Here is a 26,851-nt window from a genome sequence, read left to right on the forward strand (position 1 = left end):
CATACATACATACATACATACATACATACATACATACATACATACATACATAGCCAGATGGATGGATGGATGGATGGATGGACAGATAAAGACAGACTGATGTGTGCGCTATGCACGCTTGTGTCAGCGACATAGTTGGCGCTCCTTCGAGCGCTCGCCTTCAGTTCCAAAGGCAGCCGGCAGGCGTCGCTCTTGCCAACACCAAGCGACCGCACCGCAGCTCGCCGGAACGTTCCCTCCGCGTCGTCGTGTGAGCGCGCAAATCGTTTTTCGCTGGAGGGACATTTCTCTCTCCCTCTCCCTCCAGAGGAAGTGCGGGAAGCGGGAGGAAAACGGGAGAGGGAGCCCGATTCGCTGCAGATGCCGAAGCGAGCGAGGTGGCGGCGGCGGCGGCGGCATCTCCGATGGGGAGCTCGTTCGGCAGGAAAGCTCGCCGCTCCCCGCCAGCCTCCTCGTCTCCCTGCCGGGCCCTATAGCCTCGGACGCCTCGCTCGATCCCGGCGGCTTCAGGCGCCCCGACCAGAATCCGCCTCCGTTGCTCTCCGCCTGCGGGCGCCGGCCTCTCTCGCCGCCGCCGCCCGCCGCTCCCCGAGGCGGCATCCATGGCTGCTCCAGCGCCCGGCCAGCAGCTTCTGCAGTGCAGCGTCCGGCTGCTTCGCCTCAACGAGGAGCAGCTCCGGGAAGGGCTGCTGCCGCCGGTCTCCCAGCCCGTCCAGAAAGCCGCCCTCCTCCGCCTGGAGCTTCGCGCGCGGGACGGAGGCGCCGAGGTGGCCGTGACAGACGGTTAAGTAAAGCCCAGCGGCGCGGGCAGGTGTGGCCAGCCGGGGAAAGGGCGGGAGAGAGGGGGCTTGCTTAGCCCGAAGAGGAGGAGGAGGAGGAGGAGAAGCTCCGCGGAAAGTTTTCGCGCCCTCGGCCGGCAGCCTTCGGGGAGCCGCTGCTCGCCTGCCTGTCCCGAGGAGCCTCTTCGCCTTTCGTAGCCTTGGAAATCCTCAAATGGCTCGCAGGGCGGGTGGACGGGCAACTCGGGAGAATGCTAAGCGGCAGAAGCAGAAGCACCAGCCGGCCGCCTTCTCTGGTCCCCCTGCCCGGTCCCGGCGAGCGATTGCGGCGGAGGCTGCCGCTTTCGCTGGGCGCGACGGGGAAAAGGGGTCCTGGCCGGTTGTGGGAATGCGGCCCAGAGCGATTTCTGGGAGGGGATGGCGGGGAACTCGCGTGTGAGGGCTTCTCGGGTTCCCTCCCCCCCCACCAGTGTCCTTGGTGGGGGCTGATCGTGGAAACCGGTCCGAGGGTCTCCGCGGGAGCACCCCCTCCTGCGTGGGGAAATCCTCACGGCCTTAAATAACCTGTATTTTCCCCAAAGGTGTTCATTTTTAATTTTTATTTTCCCAAGAGGTAGCTTGGATTTTTTTTCTTTGAAGACTTTTCGCTTCTCATCCAAGAAGCTTCTTCAGCTCTGGCTGGATGGTGGGAAACTTCCTCACCATCCAGCCTGAACTGAAGAAGCTTCTTCGGATGAGAAGAGAAAGACCTTCTAAGGAAAAAAAAAAAACACCAGACAAACTGGTAAGTCCAGCTGCCTCTTGAAAAAAAGCACCTTTGGGACAGCCATGGCTTGGATGGCTGAGCATCTCCATAGACATCTGTATTTTTGTTTGTTTCAAATGATAATGTGTAGAAAGAGAGACTGCACAACAACATACATTGGTTCCTGTTTGAAGAGTTAGGCAGACATTCTTAAAAGTTTTTTTAACCCCTTTTTTAGATTTGCAAAAGTTGCTGAGATTTTCCTGAGAACTTCCTTATGTTGTGTTTACTTGAACTTCCCAACTATTCTTTTTTTTTTTAACTTTGCGGAGTAAAATAAATGGTATAGCACAAAAGAAAGGAGGATGGGATGCCTTGCTTTGTCCAATCTGTCATCCTTGTCATCTCTAATCTTGTTTTCCCCTGTTAATTGGTTTTGTGATAATTGCCTTGCTTTGATTGCTATGAGGTACCCAGCATCATTGGGAGTCAGGCAGCATGCAAGTTGGATTAAGAAATAAACAGATGCAATATGGAAGACTACTTTGTAGCTCCTCTTAATTCCACAGTTGCTGTCATTAGAACTGTTGCAACTTCTCAACTCTTAGATGTGTAGCCTTTTTAAATGAACTGAAAAAATGAACTATAACATGTATGCAGGTCTTATTTTTTCTTTGTATTGCATATGTTTGAGGGGTCAACTGTAATATGTAAAGTTCTAGGAAGCAAATAGAGCTGTTGACTAAACTCCAGTGAGCATGAACTTTCATTGAGTTGTGTTCAAATTAAGACACCAACTCCTAATTAAGCTTTGAAATGTAAAAATCGTTTATGAAAGGCATGGCGATTTTACAGGTCAGACTTGCATTTAATTCTAATGTCTCTTAACTATTTGGTTATATTTATTCCAATAGTGAGCAAACAGAACAACCAGCCAGAGAGGTCACCAACCTATTCCCAAACCAGGCCAATTGTTCTTTAATGACATGCTCTCGTGATGTTTCTTCTTCTCATCCAAAGCCCCACAGCTGAGGCCACACAACTTTGTAGTCATTTGATCCAGGGTTAAAGTGTTTTCCATCTTCTGCTGACACAAGCTGCACAATTACGCACAATTTGTGGTAGCAACTATAGAAGCGTTGACCACAGCTGGAAATGATCCAACTCTCATTGGCTGCTTTTGGCTGTTACAAGCAAATCCTTTATCTCCAGTTCCTAGGAAGTTCCTTCCATGGCCATTTTCATTTGGGAAGCAGAAACGATCAGGTATTAATAGAATCCTAGGTCTGGAAGGGTCTTTGATGGTCTATTAATCCAACCGGACTCTTTATCTATACAGATGTAGCAGTTTAACATGAGACAGCTAGACATAGACTTAAGAAGTGTTCTGGCTGACGTGTAGCCTGCAGTGGTACTGAATAAGCAGGATAATCCTCTATCCATCCCTGGCTAATAGTTTCTCAGTCACCTGTTTCAGGGCAGAGAGAGAGAGAGAGAGAGAGAGAGAGAGAGACAAGCAAGAGACAGAGAGAAAGCATGAGACAGCAAATGGAAAAGCAATGAAAGTGTGTGAGAAACAAGAGGTGAGAAGGAAAAACCATGCAGAAAGAGGACTGTGTGGAGGAAAAAGAGACATAAGGATGAGCAAAAAAAATAAAAGACGGGATAAATACAAGTAGCCCTCAACTTATAATACTTTGTTCTGTGACCATTCAAAGTTCCAACGGCACTAAAACATGTGACTTATGACCGTTTTCACAGTTTTGACCTTTGCAGCATCCCTCCGATCATGGGATCAAAATTCAGTTTGGCAACAGATTCATATTTATGATGACTGCAGTGTCCGGGGGTAATGTGGTCACCTTTTGTGACAAAGTCCATGGGGAAGCCAGATTCACTTAACCAGGTTACTAACTTATCAACTGCAGTGATTCACTTAGCAAGTGTAGCAAGCAAAGGGAAAAACTCATTTAACAAATGTCTCATTCATCAACAGAAATGTTGGACTCCATTGTCGTAAGTTGAGGACTATCTGTCAGAGAATCCATTGATTGGGTAAGGTCTACAGTGTCTTGATCCCTGAGTCAGTGAGGATTTTCCAGGAAACCAGGAGAGGTGTAAAGTCCCCATCTACTCTTGTGAATCAGGTTCAGGCAGATGAATATAGCTATGAATACAGTTTGGGGCTTAGCTTTTTGTTGAGACTTACATCTTACCTGGTCCAGTTTATTCCACCTCATTACAACAAGCACGTGTAATATTTTTCCTGCTACCGGTAGTAGGAAATCACCTAATGCTTTCCTTAACTTTTCCCATTTAGAGAACAGGATCACTCATTGGCTTTGCAATTAAGGCACAACAGGAAACAGAACAATTATGCTTGCAGGCTTTGTGCCACCTGGAGTAAAGTTAAACTGCCTATCTGGATGTGGCCATACTTTTCCAGGCTCTGTTGAGGATATCTATTTGTCTCTGAAAGCAGATAATAATACGAAGGCAAACAATCCCACATGTTGCTATATTTTTCATTTAGTATGCACTACCTGAGGGGACAATAGCAGAATCAATTCCCTAGGTAGTCTGTTCCTTCAATTTGTAAAAATTATTCTCCCTTTTTTCCCTGTAATGTGTCTTCTTTTTCCCTACTGTGGTCTGCAATTGACTGAAGGTTAATAAAAATGAGATTGGCCTCTCACATTAGCAGATGAGAAGGGTAGATTTATTGCTTCCTCCATAGAGTTTTCAAGAGGTATAGCTCATTCACTTTTAGGGTCAGCTCAGACATTACGAGCAACAAATCAATAAAGTGAACTAACATGTAATCAAACAATAATGTCCATAATTTTTTAGCTGACCCTGAAACCAGATAAGATACACCTCCTGCAAACACTAGGAGGGCTCTTAAAAGACTTGAGACATAGGTAGTCTTCAACTTGAGATCACAATAGATCCCAAAATTTCTGTTGAGTTTTGCCCCTTTTCTTGCCATAGTTGTTAAGTGAATCGCTGCAATTTTTAAGTTAGCGACATGGTTGTTAAGTGAATCTCGCTTTCCCATTGAGTTTGCTTCAGTGGTAGGCTGCAACCGGTTCTGTGAGCGTGTGCTTTGCGCGCGCGAATAGCGTTCAAAATACCGCAATTTGAAGCTCAGCTGCTTATCTTCTAGGGCAGCCCTGGTAAGTAGAACAGTTGAGGCGTGGAAATCAGCTACGCCGTGCGAATCAGCTGAACCAGAGAGAAGGAAATATACGACAGGATAGGGCGAGGGTGGGTGGGTGGGGCCAGCTGACGGTTGGAACTACTGGTTTGCTAGAACCAGTCTGAACTGGCAGCAGCCCACCAGTGGTTTACTTCTCAGAAGGTTGCAAAAGGGGTGATCACATGTCCCAAGGACACTGCAACCACCATAAATATGAACCAGTTGCCAAGCATCCGGATTTTGATCATGTGACCACGGAGATGTTGCAACGGTTGTCAGAGTGAAAAATATAAGTCGCTTTTTTCAATGATGTTGTAATTTTGAATGGTCACTAAACAAACTTGTAAGTCAAGGACTACCTGTATTGCAATACAGAAATCTGCAAGGACTGAAATGTAGGCTCAGTTTATGGGTTTTACCTGCTTCAAATTGAAATCCAGACAGTGCCTTGGAGCATGTAAATCCAAATGTAATATCAATTTGCAGTTCTTTAAAGCAGCAGTGACTTTTCCTGAGATACTACTGTTGTCATCTATAGCTGCCTCACAATTGTGAGATAAGACAAGTGCTGTATGGACTCCAAAATACCTGTTTGAATTGAAGTCAAAATACTCTTATCTTCTTTTTTTAAAACTTTGTCTACTTAGTTAATCCAGAATTAAATTAGAGATGCAGATGTCTGTATCGCTGTATAGTATACTTTGAATAGCAATAAATAAAAACACCAATGCAGCTTCTACTCTTTATTGATGCAGTGATGAGCTAGCTGAGTTTATTTTATAAACCTTGTCATCTCCATATATTTTTTCAGACAAGTTTATGTGGCCTACAGGATTTGTTCCTCCTTTAGATCTCACTTCTGGAACTAATCACTAATCCAGCTGTCAGTCCAAATGACTTTTTCCAGTCATTAACAATCTTAATTTTGGATTAATCCTGAAGAGCACAAATTACTGGTCAAAATACAGACTCTGGATGCCATAAAACAAAATTTCAAAACAGTACACAAGAAACAGGATCTATATCCAGTTCTCATATGTGTATCCTATACCCAAAAGGGATTTCCAGTAAAGTGTTGGTTTACGAGAAGAAAACTACTTCTGAAAGTGGCTGGAAGATATCCCAGTGAGATTATCTTTTAGAAAATTCCTATGTATACATACATACATGATGTCCCAATATTTTACTTCAGCTCTTAACCAGTGCTGGAGAGTTGGGCACTACACGTATAGACAAACATATTCACGTGCTTCAGCATAACCCATCCACAAATAAGCTAACTCTCAACTTTTCAACAAAAATATCACAAAAATACACTGCCCGTGAATAAGCTGACCTCAAAATCCCACAAAAGTTTAGGCTCAAGGTACAAAAATGTAAAACACGTTGCCCTCTCTTCCCTTAAGGTTCCTGTAGCGTTATTACTTTTACTTACCGATTTGCCTAAAGCCATCCTTGAGTATTTGCCTGAGTTGAGTACTGAAAAAAAATGTCCTGGGCACAGATCCAGTATATTAGCCACTGAACCATGCCGCTAAAAAATAATGAAAGTGAATGCAGCTGGGATATAGGCCATCTTCTGTTTGCTATGCACTAAGTATGCAGTTCACAGATGCTGAGAAGAACGACGTTATCTCTGTGTATCTTAGAAAACTGGTGCCAAATTTTCTATGGCTTTTGGAAAAAAGACTGCGGCTATTGTGTGTTGGTGAATAGAGAAACATGGGGAGCCCTTAAGGACGGTGAGGTGTTCCAGAAAAGTAAATATTGAGCCCTGACTTCTATCCTGAATCCATAGAGGTTATGGGATTAAACAAAACAAAACAAATGAAGACTTTTTTTTAAATGTTTGTTAGAAAAAGGAGATGCTGATTGAGAAAGTTCTGTGCCCAGTAAAAGTCAGAAGAATGAGATTAAAGTATAATTTGGATTCTTTTGTATGTCTGCATTGCAAAATACATTTGGGGTCCTTATTGAAGGAATCTCTGTTTGGGCAAATATGTTGCACCTATTTTTCTTTGTCTAGTTAGAGGGTAATTTTTATCTTTCTTTCCCTCAGACATCTTTTCTGTGCTGGATCTGAAACTTTCCCCTCAACTTTTCTATTTCAGCATTCAGATTATGAGATTTGTTGCTCGGATCAAATGGCAATAGCCACAAGGAATGTTTGCTGGCAAGATAATGGCTTTGGTATTGTTGCTGTTTTTTGTGTTTTTGTGCTGTTATAAATGGATTTTGCCAGCAGATATGAAGGAACCACAAACTGGGTTTGTAGCCAACAATGTTATTGGTTCAAAAGCCATTAATCAGAGGCTGGGTTGCCTGTTATAACACAGGCTAAGTAGGAGTCTTCTAATCCACACCACTAGTTTTTCAAAGTTTCTTACTCTGAGAAATCATTCTGCTCCAAAAGTCCAATAAGAATCTCCTCATGTCTCCTGTTGAGTCCCCTGTTTGCGGTAAAAGATTGTAGGATATTTGTTGTAGTGTCCATTCTTTTCATCTTGGTATAAATCAAGTCATTTTACCCTGTGTGGAATATACCCTTTTACAGAATGTGCTTTTAAACATCCTTGTAGCTGTGATGATAACTTGCTGGAAAAGACAAGCTGTCTTCTGGGGGAAGAAACATTGCTATTTCTGATGTTCTAACTGAAGAGGCGTATGGTTCCTCAGGAAACAACTCAAAAACACACACGTGCAGAAATCTATTATAGGGTCTGCAGAATATTATGTTTCTCAGATTGTCACAGAGAGCCGCTCAGTTATAGACTGAGATCTTTTAGCAGTCAACTCCAATGAGCATGGAGAAATAGATGAATAAAACTTCAGCATATACTTTACAGTACGCTGATTTAATAGAAGGTTCCCCTGAAGTCTCTGAATATCTTTAATGTTTCATGGAGGCATTCGTACCTTGTCTTCACTGCTAGCAGCATATTTCTATATTAAAATTTATAGTCTGTGAAAATGCTTCACTTTGGGATGTTAGCAGATGAAATGAACGAATCGTTAGTATCTTGGTTAAATGAAATCCAACTCCTATTGATTTAAGAAGGCTAGAGATGATATTGTTTTCCTTCTCTCTTTTTTTATTACGTCTTCTTTCCCTATTTTTCATGCAGAGTAATCAAAGCAATAGATTGAACTTCACAAAAATCACCTGAGGACCACCTTCCCCCCAAGTGACATCACAGTCTGCCTGACATCTAAGCCAATCAGTCAGTCTATGTTCATAAAAAGAAATGTTTTCAGAAACATCAAAAATCAACCACTACTAGCTGAGATTTCTAGGAGGTATTAAAGCAACTGAAGCCTCTCATTACCAGGAACACATAATCTTTTGAATTTTTTAAAAAGGTCTACATCTTCTGGGTTTGCTAGTGTAATAAATATCCACAGTGATATTATTGCTGTTGCTCACTTTTTTAAAGCATTAGTTAATGCTTTCAACAGAATCATCTCCAGGGGCATTGATTTCTCTATGTATTTTGTATATACAGGGACTCTGTTCCCTTTCGTTGGTCTCCCCAAAGGTGCTTTTTCAAGAGGCAACTGAAGCTTCTTGGGTGAGAAGCGAAACATCTTCAAAGAAAAATCAGAAAGTCCAGGTGCCTCTTGAAAAAGCACCTTTGGGACAACCATGACCTGGATGACTGAGGATCTCCGTAGACCTTTGTTGGTCCATTAAGAAGAAAGAGCCTTCAAGTTCTGTCTTCTGACTATGACCTGACCCACCATGTTTCTGGGATACATATCAGGTCATATTTGCCTTTCAATAATAGGATTTTATAGTTCTTTTATTTATTACCCATATTCTGTGGATTAGTATACAGACACTGGACATTTTGGTATTCACTCTATTAATTTCATTGTTACCACATTTTGAGAATTTTCCAGTAGTCCCTTTGTTAGCACTTTCATTATCATGGTCAGTCATGTTAATGGAGGAGCTTATCAGTTTTTATACTATTCTTTGTCACTCTCTCTCTTTCTGGTTTAAAGCCATTTTAGTAACATTCACAAGGCTCTAGCCAAACATATTTCTTCTCTTATGAGCAATCATCTGCACCTAATGTCCCTCATCATCATATATTGGTAACGTGGACCATATTGAAAAAAGAAGCTTGAATTCATTAATAGCAAGCTTTCTAAGAAGTTGAAAAGTAAAACAGAGTGATGATGTCAGAACTACTTATTGTTATCTTCAGAGATTTCAAATAGATTATTTGCCAAAAGGTTGGGTGGGGAAACATAATCTTGATATTCCAAAATAGAAAGAGGTATAGAATCTGGGAAACTACCATTGATTTATCATTGGTCCTGGATAAAATACTAGAACAGATTATCAAAGCATGTATGTCACAGTATGATGATGTAACCTTAAAAAGAGGGTAAAATAAATGGATTTATAATAGCTGTCAAAGAGATTGGAATCCTTTATCCTTTTTACCCTTTCTTTTTTTTAATATTCTTTATTACACTGACTTCTTTCTTATTTTCTTTGTTTGTTTTCTAGTACTTGCATTGTTTTGGTTTAAAAAATCTGTAAAAAGATTATATCTTTTAAGAAAGCAGCATACATACCAACACTTAGTGCTGTCATTACTAGAAACTACATGGATTCATCAAAAACAAGTTGTGCCACTCTAATTCCATCTCCATCCCTCCCAGTTCACTCTATGATAAAATGATTAGTTTAGCGGAGCAAGGGAATGTTATGAGTGTAGTATACTGTGATCTCAGTAAAGTAGCTCAATCTATCATCACGTCTCTATGGAGAAGATGGATGAATATAGCCAGCTTGGGATTTTAGCTAGTTAAACAACTGGATCCAAGGGATAAATGGGCTTGTGTTATCCTGAAATTAAGTATCAACTTGGATTCTTCAGAGGTCTGTTCTTACACAAGTAGTCCTCAAGTTACGGCCACAGTTGAACCCAAAATTTGTCTTGCTAAATGAAACATTTGTTAAGTAAACATTTGCCCCATTTTACGATTGTCCTTGTCACAGTTGTAAAGTGAATCATTGCATTTGTTAAGTTAGTAACACGATTCTTAAGTGGCTCAGGATTCTCCACTGATTTTGCTTGTCAGAAGGTCGCAAAAGCTGATCTCGTGACTCCATCGTAAATATCAGCCACTCGCCAAGCATCTGAATTTTGATCCTGTGGCCGTGGGGATGGTGCAAAGGCTGTAAGTGTGAAAAACGGCCATAAGTCACTTTTTTTCAGTGCCATTGTAATTTTGAATGGCCTCTAAATGAACTGTTGCAAGTTGAGGACTACCTGTACCAGTTGTCATAAATGACCTCAACTTTGCACACAGAAACAAGTTAGAAAGATTCTCTGCTGCAGCAGCTAAAAAGACAAGGCGGTCCTGTTTTGCATTAATAGAATCAAGTAGAATCAACGCATGAGGATCCTGGGAAGAAATAGTTCCATTGTATTCTGTGATGGTTAAGCAGCATTGGGGTATTTGGCCTAGTTCTGGACTTAAAACTGGAAAACAGAGCAGGTTAATAGAAGAGCTGTCAGCAAGATAAGATATCTGGAAACCAAACCCTGTGAAGAAATTGCTAAAGGCGCATTTACCTTGCACAAGAAAAGATTAAGATAATGCACTTGTGTATAAATACCTAAAAATGACGATTGAAGGAATGTACTGGAGAGGTCTTCATTCATTCTTTGGGAAAGGTCCTGTATAGAATAGATTTTTTTTCCATTTGTATTCAGAAATCCATTTCTGATCTGCTATCGTATTTCCCCAGTCCAAATGTCTGTATGCCATATTTGTTTAGCACAACAGTCAGCTTCCATCATTTGGACATTGACAAGAAAGAGTTTACTCTATGCTGAATTTGTAGGATATATCATAATATATATTCAAAAAGCCATTAATACATGAGAAGGCCATCTTGTATTTGCAGAATTGATTAGAAATTAATATTTTGGCATGGTACTCGATGCTTTACTCCATTCGCATGCCTAATTTGAAAATCCTGCTTCAGGCATAAGGAATATGTCCTTTTAATAGTAACCTCCCATTTGTGGGATCTTGCTGCAATTGATTTCAGCCAACCACCATTAGCCATGGTGTGCAGTGGTTAGAATGCAGTATTACAGACTGACTCTGCCCATTGCCATGGGTTTGATCCGGACTGTTTTAAGGTTGACTCATCCTTCCATCCTTCCAAGGTCTGTAAAATGAGGACCCAGATTGTTGGGGGCAATATGCTGACTCTGGAAACCTCTTAGAGAGGGCTGTAAAGTGCTAATTGCTAAATCCTTTAAAAATAATATTTATCATATACTGTGTTAGGAAGGTTTAGGAAGCATATATATATGCGCTTTGTATCATAAAATTGAAAAGATTGGTCTCCTATTACCCATCTGGCAGTCTGATAATAAAGTAGTCAGTGAAAATAAATGCACCACCCTCTTCATTTAACGGGCATATTTCCAGAATAAGACCAGTCTTACCTGAAAAAGTGAATAGCTTAGTTACCTTGTGTATTTGCTATCCCGAAACTCGAAATAAAGTCTGAGTTAATTATATTGGATTAATATAGATAATTACGGAGTTATTCTAAATTTCCTTATTAAGTAAAACACGAGAACCTTGTATATATCCGCATTTGACTTACTTTTGCTTTAGCATTGCCTGAAATAAACTGAAATTACTCGGCTGCACGGCTCGGATATATTTGACATCAGTTGCTATACTGTATAAATCAAATAACAAGTAAGGCAATATTTGTTCTGTATTGCTTATAGTATCTCACCTTTTGACTAAGATTGTAGTATTAATGTAAAATATTAAGTTCCACAAGACTTTTGTCATTCTACTAACATTGTTCATTTTGAAAATACGTATGTACAGAACTGGAGAATTATAAATAAATATTTTTCAATTAAAGAATCTGTTTTGGCAGATTTCCAAAAAAAGTGTTAATTTCAAATACCACTGAACTGTAAAAGGAAAGTTATGCACAACTTGTTCTTCAAGATTCTTGCATTTAGGGCATGATTGCATGTATATTTTTGTGCCTTATACTGGAAAAAAGCAGTCAATTTGAATTGTTGGAAAATATTTGAAGAAATCTACTTTATAACTTTCTGTATAGCTGCGCATACTTTTATAGTGATTGTTATCTGTTTTAGGAAACCTGCCATATATTTATAATATATATTAATGCATGCTTATGCATTAGTAGTCAGCAGCAATTTTAGTATCTACTGTTTGTAGCAATAGTAAAAAAAAAATCTGTCAAATATGGTAGAAAGTCTGAAGACAGTTTTAAGAAGTAGTATGCTTTAAAATCTAGCAGAACATGGAAAAAGGAACAGTTTGCTGTCAAAGACTATAGTAGTGTCTCTGCCTTGAAGCACATGTCAGATGGATTATTCACTCACCCATAAGACAAGTATGTATTTTTGTCCCAAAATTCCTTTGTTTCTTTTGATAATATCATTTTATCAGATAAAGGCTTAATTTATATATACACTGCTCAAAAAAATAAAGGGAATACAAAAATGAGACATCCTAGATCTGAATGAATGAAATATTCTTACTTTGTTCATTACAAAGTTGAATGTGCTGACAACAAAATCACACAAAAATTATCAATGGAAATCAAATTTAGCAACCCATGGAGGTCTGGATTTGGAGTTACACTCAAAAGTAAAGTGGAAAAAAACACTACAGGCTGATCCAACTTTGATGTAATGTCTTTAAAACAAGTCAGAATGAGGCTCAGTAGTGTATGTGGCCTCCACGTGCCTGTATGACCTCCCTACAACGCCTGGGCATGCTCCTGTTGAGGTGACGGATGGTCTCCTGAGGGATCTCCTCCCACACCTGGACAAAAGCATCCCCCAACTCCTGGACAGTCTGTGGTGCAATGTGGCATTGGTGGATGGAATGAGACATGATGTCCCAGATGTGCTCAATTGGATTCAGGTCTGGGGAACGGGTGTGCCAGTCCATAGCATCAATGCCTTCGTCTTGCAGGAACTGCTGACACACTCCAGCCACATGAGGTCTCGCATTGTCTCGCATTAGGAGGAACCCAGGGCCAACCGCACCAGCATATGGTCTCACAAGGGGTCTGAGGATCTCATCTCGGTACCTAATGGCAGTCAGGCTACCTCTGGCGAGCACATGGAGGGCTGTGCGACCCCCTAAAGAAATGCCACCCCACACCATTACTGACCCACTGCCAAGCCGGTCATGCTGGAGGATGTTGCAGGCAGCAGAACATTCTCTACGGCGTCTCCAGACCCTGTCATGTCTGTCACATGTGCGCAGTGTGAATCTGCTTTCATCTGTGAAGAGCACAGGGCACTAGTGGCGAATGTGCCAATCTTGGTGTTCTCTGGCAAATGCCAAACGTCCTGCACGGTGTTGGGCTGTAAGCACAACCCCTACCTGTGGATGTCGGGCCCTCACGGAGTCTGTTTCTGACCATTTGAGCAGTCACATGCACATTTGTGGCCCTCTGGAGGTCATTTTGCAGGGCTCTGGCAGTGCTCCCCCTGCCCCTCCTTGCACAAAGGCGGAGGTAGTGGTCCTGATGCTGGGTTGTTGCCCTCCTACGGCCTCCTCCACGTCTCCTGATGTACTGTCCTGTCTCCTGGTAGCGCCTCCATGCTCTAGACACTACGCTGACAGACACAGCAAACCTTCTTGCCACAGCTCACATTGATGTGCCATATTGGATGAGCTGCACTACCTGAGCCACTTGTGTAGGTTGTAGACTCCATCTCATGCTACCACTAGAGTGAAAGCACCGCCGGCATTGAAAAGTGACCAAACCATCAACCAGAAAGCATAGGGACTGAGAAGTAGTCTGTGGTCACCACCTGCAGAACCACTCCTTTATTGGGGATGTCTTGCTAACTGCCTATGCTTTCCACCTGTTGTCTATTCCATTTGCACAACAGCATGTGAAATTGATTGTCAATCTGTGTTGCTACCTAAGTGGACAGTTTGATTTCACAGAAGTGTGATTGACTTGGAGTTACATTGTGTTGTTTAAGTGTTCCCTTTATTTTTTTTGAGCAGTGTGTGTGTGTGTGTGTGTGTGTGTGTGTGTGTGTGTAGGTCTAGGTGTGTTTGGGTCTTTTCCCATGTAAGATTAAGAGTATCTTGGTGACGTTTCGGCGAGGTCCCACTCACCATCCTCAGGCTGGTGCTTTCGGCTTTGTGCCAGTGCAAGCAGTGTGTGATCGGAGCTGCCGTCTCTCTATAAATACTGGTGGTGGGGGCTGGTGTGGTGGGCTGGTTGGCTGCGCTGCTGCCTCTTGATTGGTTGATGGAGTTGATGTTGGTATAATGGGCTGTGTGATGGTCTTGTGAGTTTTGTTGGGGAGATATCCTGGATCTTGTGCTGTAATCTCCTGGGTCGTTTGTTTTGTAGTGATCTTTTTTCCATCAGCCTCCCGTGTTTTAATGGCTTGGGTAATGGATTGTGTGATGGCCTTGCGAGTTCTTTTGTTGTAGTATCCTGGGTCCTGCGTTGTAATTTCCGGGGCCATTTGTGTTTTGATCACTTTTATGTGTGTGTGTGTGTGTGTGTATGTTCCAGCATAACTCTGGAACACCTTGAACAATTTCAATTAAACTTAGTACACAGATGACTTACCTTCTGGAAATAAATACTGTGGGGCACTCCTAACACCCCTTGTGGTGTATGTGCTTAAAATGGCTTCTACTGTACAGCACAATGGACTTGCCATGGTAACAGCTTCACATTTCTCCACAAGGAGGCTCCCTCTCAGCTTTCCCTCCAAGGAAACATCAGGTGATTGGTCAAGTACAATCAAAAAAATGAAACACCAGCATAAACAAGAAACTCCCAAGGAGAGGAACAGAAGACTTGTGATGCTGTGCGAGAGACAGTACAACAGTGTGAGTCTCGATTATAGGATTTTTCTGTCTAATACAGGATTGGGATAAATAAATATCCCTGCAACACCCAGTTATTGGCTAATTTTAAAGTAAAAAGCACGTCCTGATTTTATCATAATTGTGATGTTTCTTGCAGCAAGAATTAGTCAATAGAGAGGTACTCCTTGTCCCCAATTTCTATTCTATCCATTCTTGAGCCACATTTAGCACATAACACTTTTCCTACTTACGCCCAACAAAATAACAAATGTACCCTGGCGATGTCTTTTTTTCTTCAGAATCTCCATGATGTTGCTTTTGTCTCCTTCCCAGGCCCATGAGTGAAATGCTCTTAAAGTGTTCTTAGCTGTTCTATTGTTAAAATAGCAATCTCCCCTCTTAAACTGGGCCATCCAACAACAGCTGAAAGATATGTAAAATCTATACACTTTGGTCTCTAGACCTTCAAAACTGTCATTTCAGATGATGTGGGTTTGACTCTTGTGTCAGCTTCATCTGTTGTTGTGAAGCAACGTAAATCTGCCCTTAGGAATGGAAAAAGAACGGATCAACCGTTAAGGTAGGACTTCCAGAAAAGATTATTCAGACCTGGGGAAAGTGAGAAGAAAACTCAAAATAACCCCACCTTGATTTTGTGTAGCATTAAGACGGAGCAGAGAGAAATTCTGAATTGCTTTCAAGATTCTGTTATTTTACCTTAACAATCAAGAGGATTCCTGGATATCTGCCATGCCTGTTTCTTGATTTTGCCAACTTGAAAGGCTGATCAGTGCCATTCTGCTCTGTTCCTCTCAAGAATTGTGCTCTGTCAGTGATCTTTTAGAACCGTATAGTTGCTCTGGAGCAGTATTGTAGATATTTTATTCAGTTGGTCTCACTGATTTAATACAAGGTTGAAATAAAAATATTTCTCTGCTCTGGAAAGGTGGATTATATGACACCATTCTGATAGCATCTGTATATTCCTTTTGCAACTGCTAAGCACCAGGATCTGGCTATCTCCTAAAGTTAATGCGCCTTAAAGCAGGGGTCTCCAACCTTGGCAACTTGAGGACTTGTGGAGTTGAAGTCCACAAGTCTTCAAGCTGCCAAGGTTGAGACCCCTCTTAAATGAGTTTGGTTCCCAATAGAGGATTAGAAGTTAGAACTCCATGTAATAACATCAAGTTACTCATGTCTAATGAATTTTAATGCAGTAGGACAGAAATGGATGTAGTGTTTCCTGGTATCAATGTACAGGTAGTCCTCAACTTTTCACCACAATTGAGCCCAAAATTTATGTGAGGGAGAAATTTGTTAAGTAAACTTTGCCCCATTTTACGACTTTCCTTGCCACGTTTTTTAAGTCACATTTGTTAAGAATCACTGCAATTGTTAAACTAGTAACACAGCTGTTAAGTGAATCTGACTTCCCCATTGACTTTGGGGAGTATTTCATAAGGAAGGTAGTAGTTCATAAGGAAGGAAAATGAATAGCATTTGGATTAGTCAATGGGGAAATGTCCCATATTTTTTTTTAATAAAATTTTTTATTGTTTTTTAACATACAAACAAACAGACAAAACATAAAAACATCAAGCTCTCCCGTATTTATATACAAACAGTGAGTCGGTTGGTTCATCAGTTTTGTGCATTCATTTCATAGTCACAATTACAATTACCTTATATAATAACTCTTATTGTCAATACAAACTTATAAATCATCATATCATTATTAAAGAAAAAAAAAAGTTTGACTATACTTTTATTCAATCATGCCTTTGTGAGATAACTATATTTTAAGTAATTTATTCTAAAACAAATCATATAGTCGTGCCAGTTCTATCCTAAATAAGAGAAAAAAAGAAAAAGAAAACCATTATATAAATATAATATCCAATACCGAAAAAGAGAAAAGAAGACTTAATATCTAGCGTTCAAGAAGTAAATATTGAAACAAGTACTTGGGCTGATCATAACCCATTGACAATCAAATGGAAGGGACAAAAAAAAGATCGAGATGGACATTAAATAATACTATATTAAAGGAGAAAGAATTTATACAATGGCTGGAGAAAGAATTGGCTTTTTTTAAAGAAAATAGAAAAGAAGACACTTTAATACAGAATGTTTGGGATACAATGAAGGCTTATGTCAGAGGCTTGATAATAGATTATACAAGAAAAAGAATATTAGGAAAAGGCAAGCTTTTAAAGCCTTGGAGGATGAATATAAAGACTCGAAAAAGAACTGCAGAAAATGCCACAGAAAAAAGGCGTTAAACTGAAACTGGATATAACTAAACATAAAATGGACTTAATAGAGAAAGAAGAACTGGCACAGAAAATTAGGAATGCCAAACAGAATTATTTTGAAAGATGCAAATAAGCCAGGTAGATGGCTAGCATATAAGTTGAGAAAGGAGAAAGAGTCAAGGAAAATATTGCAGTTAATAGATGACCAAGGTAAAACTTGTCATGGCAGCAAAGAGAAAAAGAAATTATTCATGACTTTTACAAACATTTATATAAGAAAGAAGATATTGATGAGGAGAAAGTTAAACAGTACCTGCAGAATGCAAATCTACCTAAGATACCTAAAGAGATTGAAGAAATGCTAGAAAGCAATATAACAATGATGGAGTTAAGCCAAGCACTTAAGAAACAAAATAATGGAAAGGCACCAGGTCCAGGACGGGTTTCCTATAGAATTTTATAAAACCTTTCAAGAATCACTGTGTATTCCATTGTTAGAAGTTATGATATGAAGTTATGTTAAAAAAGATGATACCTAAAAACATGGTCAGAGGCCTATATTACACTTATTCCAAAAGAGGAGGCGGACCTACTTCAAATTAAAATTATAGACCGATTTCTTTATTAAATGCAGATTATAAAATCTTTGCCTCAATATTAGCAGAAAGACTTAAAAAATACTGGAATAACTTTATTCATCCAGACCAAAATGGGTTCTTGCCAAAGCGACAAATTAGAGACAATATGAGAGTAATTCTGGACACCTTGGAATACTATGAGGCGCATCCTGAAAAGCAAATGGCTTTGATATTTTTAGATGCTCAAAAGGCATTTGATAACGTGAATTGGAGATTTATGTTACTTTTAATGGAGCAGATGGGCTTTGCTAAGAAGATTTATCCAGGCAATAGAAGCAATTTACAATGAACAAACAGCTAAGGTAATGATGGAGGAGAATTTACAAGATCCTATTAATATGAAAAGGCACAAGACAAGGTTGTCCTCTTTCTCCCTTGCTATTTGTATTGACTTTGGAAGTGTTGAACAGAAATATCAGAGAAGATAAAACTATAAAAGGAATGAAAATTAAAAAGGAAGAATTTAAACTACAAGCTTTTGCAGACGACCTAGTCTTTATCTTGGAAGATCCTATAGAAACAGCCTTGAAGCTGTTGGAAAAGATAGAGGCATATGGGGAGGTGGCGGTCTGAAAATAAACAAAGATAAAACAAAGATTTTGTCAAAGAATATGTTGCTAAGACAAAGAGAAGAACTGGCAGAATTGTTCAAAAATCCAAGTTACAAATAAGGTTAAGTATTTGGGGATATATTTAGCGCCAAGATGTAGTACATTAAAGGAGAACAATTATATTAAGCTTAAACAACAGATAGCCCAAGATTTGAAGAAATGGGAAAACCTACAATTGTCATTAATAGGAAGGATTTCAACAATTAAGATGAATATTTTACCCAAATTTTATTTTTGTTTCAAACAATACCAATTAGGCTTGGAAAAGACTATTTTGAGATTTAAACAAAATTGTTTTGAAATATATATGGCAAGGCAAGAAAGCAAGGATAAAGTTAAAGCTTTTTACAGGATGCCAGAACTAGAGGAGGGTTTGGCCTGCCTAATTGGGAGTTGTACTACCAAGCTGCAAATTTGATGTGGGTTAAAGAATGGATAACATTAAGGAAAACTAGACTGTTGACATTAGAAGGTCATGATTTGTTGTTGGGGTTGGCATGCTTTTTATGGTATAAGGAACCAAAACACAGGGTATTTTAGAAGACATTATGTACAGGAGTCTCTGGTTAAATTGGGAGAAGACAAAAAAACAATGTTATTTGAAAATTCCAGTTTGGTTATCGACGATAGAAGCGTTTTCTTACCCTATAATTTATAAAAAGGAAATGTCCCATATTTTTGTTGTTCTGAAGGAGGCAATGAATCACATATTATTAATTTGGGTAAACTTCAGTTTTCATTTCTAGACTAAGAGAATTCCATCAGACATGGAATGAAAGGTAGAAGAACCAACCATTCCTCCTCTTTTAGGAGGCTACATTAAAAAAAGAATCATTATTACTAATACATTGGTGAATGAAATGTGCATAATCTGTTTTTCATTTGAAGTAGTGTGAGCTATTCCCAGATCATAACAATTCAGCAGTGTGAAAATTAGACAGTCCAAAAGAAAATACAGAATCTTGGACAAGCCACTAGATGGGGGTGATCTCTATGTTTCAGACTTTTTGCCAACTAATCAAGCAGCTTCTTCAGTCTGAACAAGTTGACTTGGGGAATCTGAGTAGGCCAAGAGCAATTGGAATGTGTCTAAAATTCTTAGGGGTTATTCCTTCACCAACCTCAGGGTTTCCACCCCGCCCCCACCCCCAAAATGCTTGGCAATATGTTGATGAAGATTCTCAATCATCCAGGTAGAGTTGTCTGCTAACACCTGCTAATATCACAAACCAACAAGAAAACAAGTCCAATTGTCATGACTCAACTTCCAGATATTGCTACTGCTCTGAAGCAAGTTTTGGGCTACAGCTTATTCCAAGCATTCTTCTGAGGCCTTTGGAGATATGGAAATACCCTTCCTCAATGGCTCTCTTTTTTCTTATTCCAGTTTTTATAATTCTTTTGGCAAGAGACACAAGCTGTCCCGACTGTTATCATAGCACTAAAGCCATTCAAAAGTATTTAGTGGTATCATCAGAGCAAAGTTTGAACCATAAAGAATCATTTTGAATTTCAAATTCATCCATATAGCCTGTAACCACGGATATATTTAGAAGCAACATTGGTAATAACTAAAGGCTTCAAGCCCTGTTTTCATATGTATCATGGGGAAGGAAAGCTCTCCAAATCTAAGTGCTTTAAGGTTTTCTGTATGCTTACGTTGCCATAGCTTTATCACTGGGGAACTGTAATTGGCTTTTTAAAAAGATTTATTAGTGTAGTAAATAATGTAAAAGGTGAGACCTGAAAGAATTAAAGAGACCCTAAATCTGATCTGTCAATCAAAACTCACTTGGCAATATAAGCAGTGGGCAGAGGGAATAAAACAATGGGAAAATCAAACACAATGCAGCCCAATCAGGAGTGGAAAAAAGTCCCCTTTTAGGTGAGCTTTTAGAAAGAGGAATGAGCAGCTCGATTTTGTCTTATTTTCTTTTCTCTCTCCCTCACGGAAGGAATCGGAAATTGGTCTGGCTCCAAGCCAAGTATGCCAAATTCCAAATCCCCAGGCATCTGAGGTAGCAAATTCAAGAGGAATACAGCAATATAGGGAAGACTGAAGCTAGATGTACATTATAATTTTGGATTGTATTTGAGCTGTGTGCCTTAGTTACATCTTATCTACTTGAGTGCGTATGTGCATGTATTGCCTTTCTTAAGGAACAAGTATCGATGTAAACCCCCCAGAAGTCAAAATGTTATTTACTTCCTTTTCTTCCATTGCCTTTCAGATTCTGTTTATACTTTTAATCTTGATACACAAAATAAAGAATCGCATTTCTTAGAAAATGAGCACAGTCATTCTGATAGGGAGCTTAATCATTCTCTCGTCCTATCCTCTTCGCCCTGTCATTCTGATAGGAGGAAACTCCTCCCCCAACAAAATCGGCCAACTACTGCATATAAGCAGCAGGAACCGCACCCTACCCCACCCCACTTGCACTGAAGTTACCTAGCTGGGTAATAAAATGTCTACAAGCAAGCAAGCAAGCATCCATTGTCATAGATTTCCAAGTGATCCACGGTCATCATTTTGCCTGCTTAGTTAGCTACAGAGAAAAGCAAAGCAAAAGGTCTGCCAATTTCGTCCTCCCAAATAAACCAGTGCAGAAACAGATTTATTTTTTGGAGTAGTAAAATAGATAATGACACTTTCCCCAGAAGTGTGGCAGAGTGCACACGAGGATCTGGATCGAGATTCCAAGAACTCCTTCAAGGGAGCCAGAGAATCTAGTCTGCCAATGTTGTGCATGCACTTCTACAAGCAAATGCTATTACAACTGTGGTCAAAGAATATTTTATAATCTTTTTCCTGGCGTTTGAATAGATGTGATAGGATTACACTGTAAATTATCAACGAAGCATCTTGATTGCAAGGCTTAATTAGATGATTTTTTGAAATGCTTTCTATTTTTTTTTCCTGAGAAGTGATAGCATGTTGACTGAGTAATGATTAATCAAAGGAATTAAAGAACAAGAAATGATAATTCTGTTATTGGAAAATATCAAATCTGAAAGAAAAAGCACTTATGTGATCATTTTTATTCATTTTCATAATTTGCCATAAAAATTAAAACTGTTGTAATTATTTAAAAATTACAAAGGGGAGACATTATAGTGATTTTGTTTAGAAATAAATGAGTTCTATACTAAATATTTACTATGTGTAAACGGGAAAAAGCTATTATCTTGATTAAACTGAATTTCTATAGACTACAGAAAAAAAGTTCCACTGTCAAAAGTAATGAAACCTAGTATGCCAAGGATGTTTGCCTAGGTTGAGGTGATGTGTATTTTAAAAGGTTATCTTTTGATAAGAATATTTGACACTAGTGGCATATCATTGTAGCAGTTCATTTAAAAAAAAAAAGCTTGATGTTTTTTTTTCTTTTACTATGACAAGCATAGTATGAAGAATGATATGCACAGCCTGCTTTGCAACCAATATGGGAAAAAGTGCCACCTCATTCACATATCTTCAGTTATTTTTTTCCAGCACATATACCCCAGTGCAATTATGACCTATATCACGCATGTTGTACTGCATTGACATTCTTCTAAATCAAAATATCTGTGTATTCTATAAATAAATTTATATGTTAGTGAGAACGTGTGTGTGTATGTGTGTGTGTGTGTGTGTGTGTGTGTGTGTATAATGAATAATAAAAAAACACAAATATTCATGTATTTTTGTTATAAATATTTTTTCTCCCTGCAGTTGATGGTGTGTGTGTATATAAATGCTTGGTTAATAAAGATACTGAATATTGCCGTGTAGGAAAAGAATCCATTTTGATAACACTTGGTTACAACAGCGCCTTACTACAATTCACGTCACATTCTGGTAAGTGGCTGGATATTATATATATTTGAAGGTTTTTGTTTCCTTTGGTCCTGTATTTGCTGAGATCAGCTACAGTCCTAGTCAAAGATTCTCAGGTGTTAGATCTGTTGGACCAACTTGCTACTCACTATTTGATTGAGGATTGTAAAATGGGAAGAGAGTGGAGAATGATCTGGTGTTGTGGTCCCTATTTGATGTTTTTGAGAACCTGTTGTTCCAAGCTTTTAAAAATCAAGTTGGACTTATCCTACTTCTGAGTTTGTTTAATCTGATAATTCATTGGCTGTATATGTTTTATTTTTGCTGATGTTTGTAGAGAGTTTATATATTTCAAGAGGATTCAAATGATGGTGATATTAAGTCTAACTTAAATCATTTATACACACACATATACACCACAAGTTTACAGTCTTCTCATTGTTTATAATGGAATATTTCTGGTGATTTATTTGAGAATTGCATCGTTCTATTTCGAGACTTACTGTGATTTAAGTTTTCCATCTCCTGTTTCTTTTTTCTTTATTTTGACAACTGTTAGTCTGAACTGAATCCATGCAGAGGATTGTTATATTCCAGCATCCGGTTTCTACCATTTAGACAGCAGTAAATTATACCTAGTATTTTCTTCTTCCTGTGTAACATGTGTGCAACATATGAATAGCATCAAGATGGCCATAAAATAGGTTTTTAGTGTGTCTAATATATAAGCGTTAGTCTTTTGCAAAGTAAATGTATCCATCTAGAACAATTTAAGCAATAATTTAAGCAGCCTACCATCTACTAGCAGCATATTTTTCCACAATAGTCAATGTTCAGCAGATAAGCATATTTCTGTGTAAATATCAGCTTCAGAAATTTTATGGGAATAAAATTATAAATGTGCAGATGGAACTATAAATTTATTTCATCTTTGTAGCCCGTGGGTATTGATGGATGTTATTTATCTCAGTCTTCTGAAGAAAAACTTTGAGCTAGTCCTGGCACCAAGATAAGGGAAGGGAAGGTCAGTTTTAGCTTTTGCACTATATTTAAAGACACCAGGAAGCTGTTGCTTTCCATTCAGTTCAGTTCAACGATATTTCTTTGCTCCACCACCAGCAAAATTTAAAAGAACAAAACAAGCAAAAACAGGGTGAAGCAAATAAATATAATAGTATACTAACAGCTAGAAAAATAACTCACAGAATATAACATTAACTCCTCTATTGCTATGTTAATGCAGTTGTAACCCGGGTGATAAATCTAAAATATTAATGGGTAATAATAATAAATAATAATTTGCTATTGCTTTCAATAATTCTCTCAGGACTAAGTTATAGAGATTGTTTAGAGTGAATCACTGAATAGAGGATGCACGTTGGTAGGTGGCAGGAAACGTCCCTCCGTTCTTGATCATGCCCTTAGGACTCCCTTGATGGAACTTCTGATTATGGGTTACATAATACTTCCTGCTACCAATACCACCTTCTCAGAGAAAGAAAATGACTTGGCTCAGTTCCTCCCCTCTTATGCTACCTGCGGGCCAGCAGGTTTTTTAAGATTCAGAGACAATACAGGTAATCCTTATTTAGCAACTGCCTCATTTGGCAAAGATTTGTAGTTAACGTTGTCAGTGATTTAAAAAAAGTATGACCAGTCTTTGCCTTTATAACCTTCACAGGTTTCTAAAGCAAAGGTTGATCATAAGCCCAGTTGCAGTTTCACCTAAGGCCACTTCACTTAATGGCTAAGTTGCCAGTCCCAGTTGTGGTTGTTAAATGAGGATTATCTGTAGGTCAAACCAGAATGAAACACCAGAAAGGATTTTCTTGAGTAAATATTAAGAGAGTTATAGACGAAAAAATATATACCAATTCCTGTCTTTCCAAATTGCCAGGGGGTCCAGAAATTGCACCTGACAGACTTGCTGGAGTCAGCACTAGAATGTTGAGTCTGTGCAGAAGTTCAAAATTACCTGGAGTTTTTTGTCACTTTTCTTTAGCTATAGGGCTGAGGTCTCCAAACTTGGAAAATTTAAGACTTGTGGACTTCAGCTCCTAGAATTCCTCAGCCAGCTATGCTGTCTGAGGAATTCTGGGAGTTGAAGTCCACAAGTCTTAAAGTGGCCAGGTTTGGGGACCCCTCTATAGGGAATATAACACCTGGTTTGATGGCATTTTGTATCAGTGCCTCAGTTGAAGTTCAGACAGTTGATCCTCTTCTACAGATATTTTAAATAAGCCATTGTCAAGACAATATCTGAGGATGCATGATTGATAATACTTCATGTCAATACAGGTAGTCCTCGACTTATGGCCAAAATTGAACCCAAATTTTATGTTGCTAAGCAAGACGGTTGTTAGGTAAATTTTTTACCACCTTTCTTTCCACAGTTGTTACGTGAATCACTGCAGTTGCTCAGTCTGTAATATGGTTGTTAAGTGAATCTGGCTTCCCCATTGACTTTGCTTGTCAAAAGGTTGCAAAGATCCTGGGATGGACTAGCTGTCATCAATGCATGCCAATTGCCAAGTTTCCGAATTTTGATCACGTGACCATAGGGAATGCCACAGTGATCATCAGTGTGAAAAACGGTCATAAGTCCATTTTTTTCAGTGCCATTGTAACCTCAAACCATCACTAATTGAATGATTGAAACCTGAGGACTAGTGTAGGTTAAAAATGGAGACAGTTGGTAGAATATTTGAATGAGCAGCATTATTTCTATTTGCAATGATTGTTGCTTCTCCTCCCATTAGGAAATGCCTGGTGTAGATAATCTACTTCCTCCTAGGCCCTCATAAAATTTTGAGCTGTGTGAAAAATACCATTTCATTAATAGACTCCGACAGTTGAGCTATTTTGAGGGCAGAATTGTGTAGAAAAGAGCAGACAATATAATTCCTATCTACAGCTATGGCATATTTTACTGGAATTTTGAATTATGTTTTGTGCAGAATAAAGACCAGCATGGTAATAATTCAGTTACCTTTCTTACATTTGTGTCACCTCCCTGCTTTGGTTTTGTGTTTAATGTTCCTACACTTTAGCTTCATTCTTTCTTTTTCAGAATATAATGTGTTTTCAAATACACTGAACAGTTGTAGGAATATAAATAAGGAACATTCTGTATTCAATCAGAGAACAGAAGACTCCTCGGCATCTCAGTATTTTCAGGTAGAGAACTGGTTGTTTCATAATATGTTCAGTATTTCCCAGGAGGGTTTGGGATAACCTGTTGCAGAAAAAAAGAAAGTTCTTGTAGCAACATACAAGTCTAACTAACACTTGCTAAAAGCTTATGCCATAATCTCTTTATTTTTATTTTCAGGGGGTATGGCTTTTCCATCACCAATATTTCCCAGGTTTATTGCAGACTTTATTCATATTTTGTATAGTGCTGTAGGCAAATTGTAGCAGCTACATTTTTCCATTTTTCTTTCCAGTTTTATGGATGCTTATCTCAACAACAAAACATGATGCAGGATTTTGTAAGGACAGCTACATATCACAGAGCAATACTTCAGAATCACACAGATTTTAAAGATAAGGTAAGCCTTCACTTTCTGCTCAGTTTCAAATATCTATACATATTTGCTTACAAAGTTGTCCAGCCCCAGAAGGAGCTTGATGTGGTTGGAGGAGGTCTGCAACCCCCAGTCGGCCAAAACCTTGATGGGTGCCTGCAAGAGGAAGAATGGCTGCAACCTCTGTTCCCATGGATCCTGGAGCTCTCTCCATGGTTCATGCATGAGCTAAGGCAGATGGAGAGGGTAAACAAACGCCTAGTGCGTTGCTGGTGAATGACAAAAAGTGAGGATGCTCAAGCACAAGGTATAGCAGGGGTGTCAAACTGGCAGCCTGCGGGCCAGATGCGTCACATGCAGGCCACACCCACCCCGGCTCCGTGAACGGGAAAAACATAGCAAAACATCATGTGACAGCAACATGATGCCGCGACTTTGACACCTGTGAGCCAGAGCCGCTATTAGAGCCTTCCTCGTGGCAATAAGGGCCCCACTCTTATTATGCCTGCAGATAGCCACCCAGCAGTCCTGTTTCAGGTTACCTGGTCCCTCCTTAGAGGGATTAATTCTGGGATTCACCTGCAGGCTAACTTTGGTCCATCCCAGTACCTGGAGGCTTTATGGGCCTGAATTGGTCCCAGTGAGCTTTGGCTCAATCTTAGCAAATCTGAGTGGTTTGGGGTATCTGGGCCTTCCAGGCCTCAGGTTATTCTTCCTTTGGTTCTGGGGAGAGTAGCACTGTTCCAGCGGATGTCAGGGCACAATCTGGGGGTACCTCTTGGATTCATGACTCCTGCTGAAAAAGCAGGTGGCAGCTGTGGCTAAGAGGGTCTTTGCACACCTTTGCATTGTGTTTCAGCTGTGCCCATTCCTGGACCAGAATGTTCTGCTCATTGTCATGTCATCTTGATTTGTCCAAGTATCCAGTATGGATTACTGCAACATGCTCTTAAATGGGTGGTGTGTCCTTGAAAAGCATTCTGAAGCTTCAGCTGATAAATAGTGTCAGGTACTCAACACGTGTAACATTACTGCTTTGTGAGCTACCTTGGTGGTCAGTGTGTTTCCAAGTGCAATTCAAGGTGCTAGTTGTCACTTTAAAGCCTTCTTGCCTTAGGACCAGATAACCTAAGGGACCAACTTCTCCCAGTTGTTCCTACCCATCTGATCCAGTCTACCTCGGTGGGTAGGCTCTAGGACCTGTCAGCCAAGGAATATTGGCTGGTGGACACTAGGAAGCATGCCTTTTCTGCTGTAGATTAGGATGGCCCCAACCCTGTTTCTTCAGGCCTTGAAGACTTGTTTTTGTGACCAGGCCTGCTATTCTAGATGTGTGAAGGGCCCCATTTCCTGGTCATTTTAACACTTGCTGATTCCTAGTAA

The 26,851-nt window shown here is 39.6% G+C and overlaps 1 protein-coding gene across 2 annotated transcripts in view; it reads left to right on the forward strand.

Moving 5' to 3' along the window:
• Window positions 1-234: 234 nt before the first annotated feature.
• The window catches only part of LOC113438409 (histone-arginine methyltransferase CARM1-like), a 58,925-nt gene continuing 32,308 nt past the window's right edge, over window positions 235-26,851 (forward strand). Inside the window, exons 1-4 of one of the 2 annotated variants that reach the window (XM_026703750.2) lie at window positions 235-783; window positions 21,837-21,962; window positions 25,012-25,118; window positions 25,388-25,492. In XM_026703750.2, the coding sequence (XP_026559535.1) occupies window positions 603-783; window positions 21,837-21,962; window positions 25,012-25,118; window positions 25,388-25,492 (519 nt within the window). In that variant the 5' untranslated portion in view covers window positions 235-602. The remainder of the gene's footprint in view (window positions 784-21,836; window positions 21,963-25,011; window positions 25,119-25,387; window positions 25,493-26,851) is intronic. The other variant, XM_026703751.2, reaches the window with a different exon arrangement.

The sequence above is a fragment of the Pseudonaja textilis genome, chromosome 2 (genome assembly GCF_049901715.1).
Source record: "Pseudonaja textilis isolate UNSWEBS1 chromosome 2, rPseTex1.2, whole genome shotgun sequence".
NCBI lineage: Eukaryota > Metazoa > Chordata > Lepidosauria > Squamata > Elapidae > Pseudonaja > Pseudonaja textilis.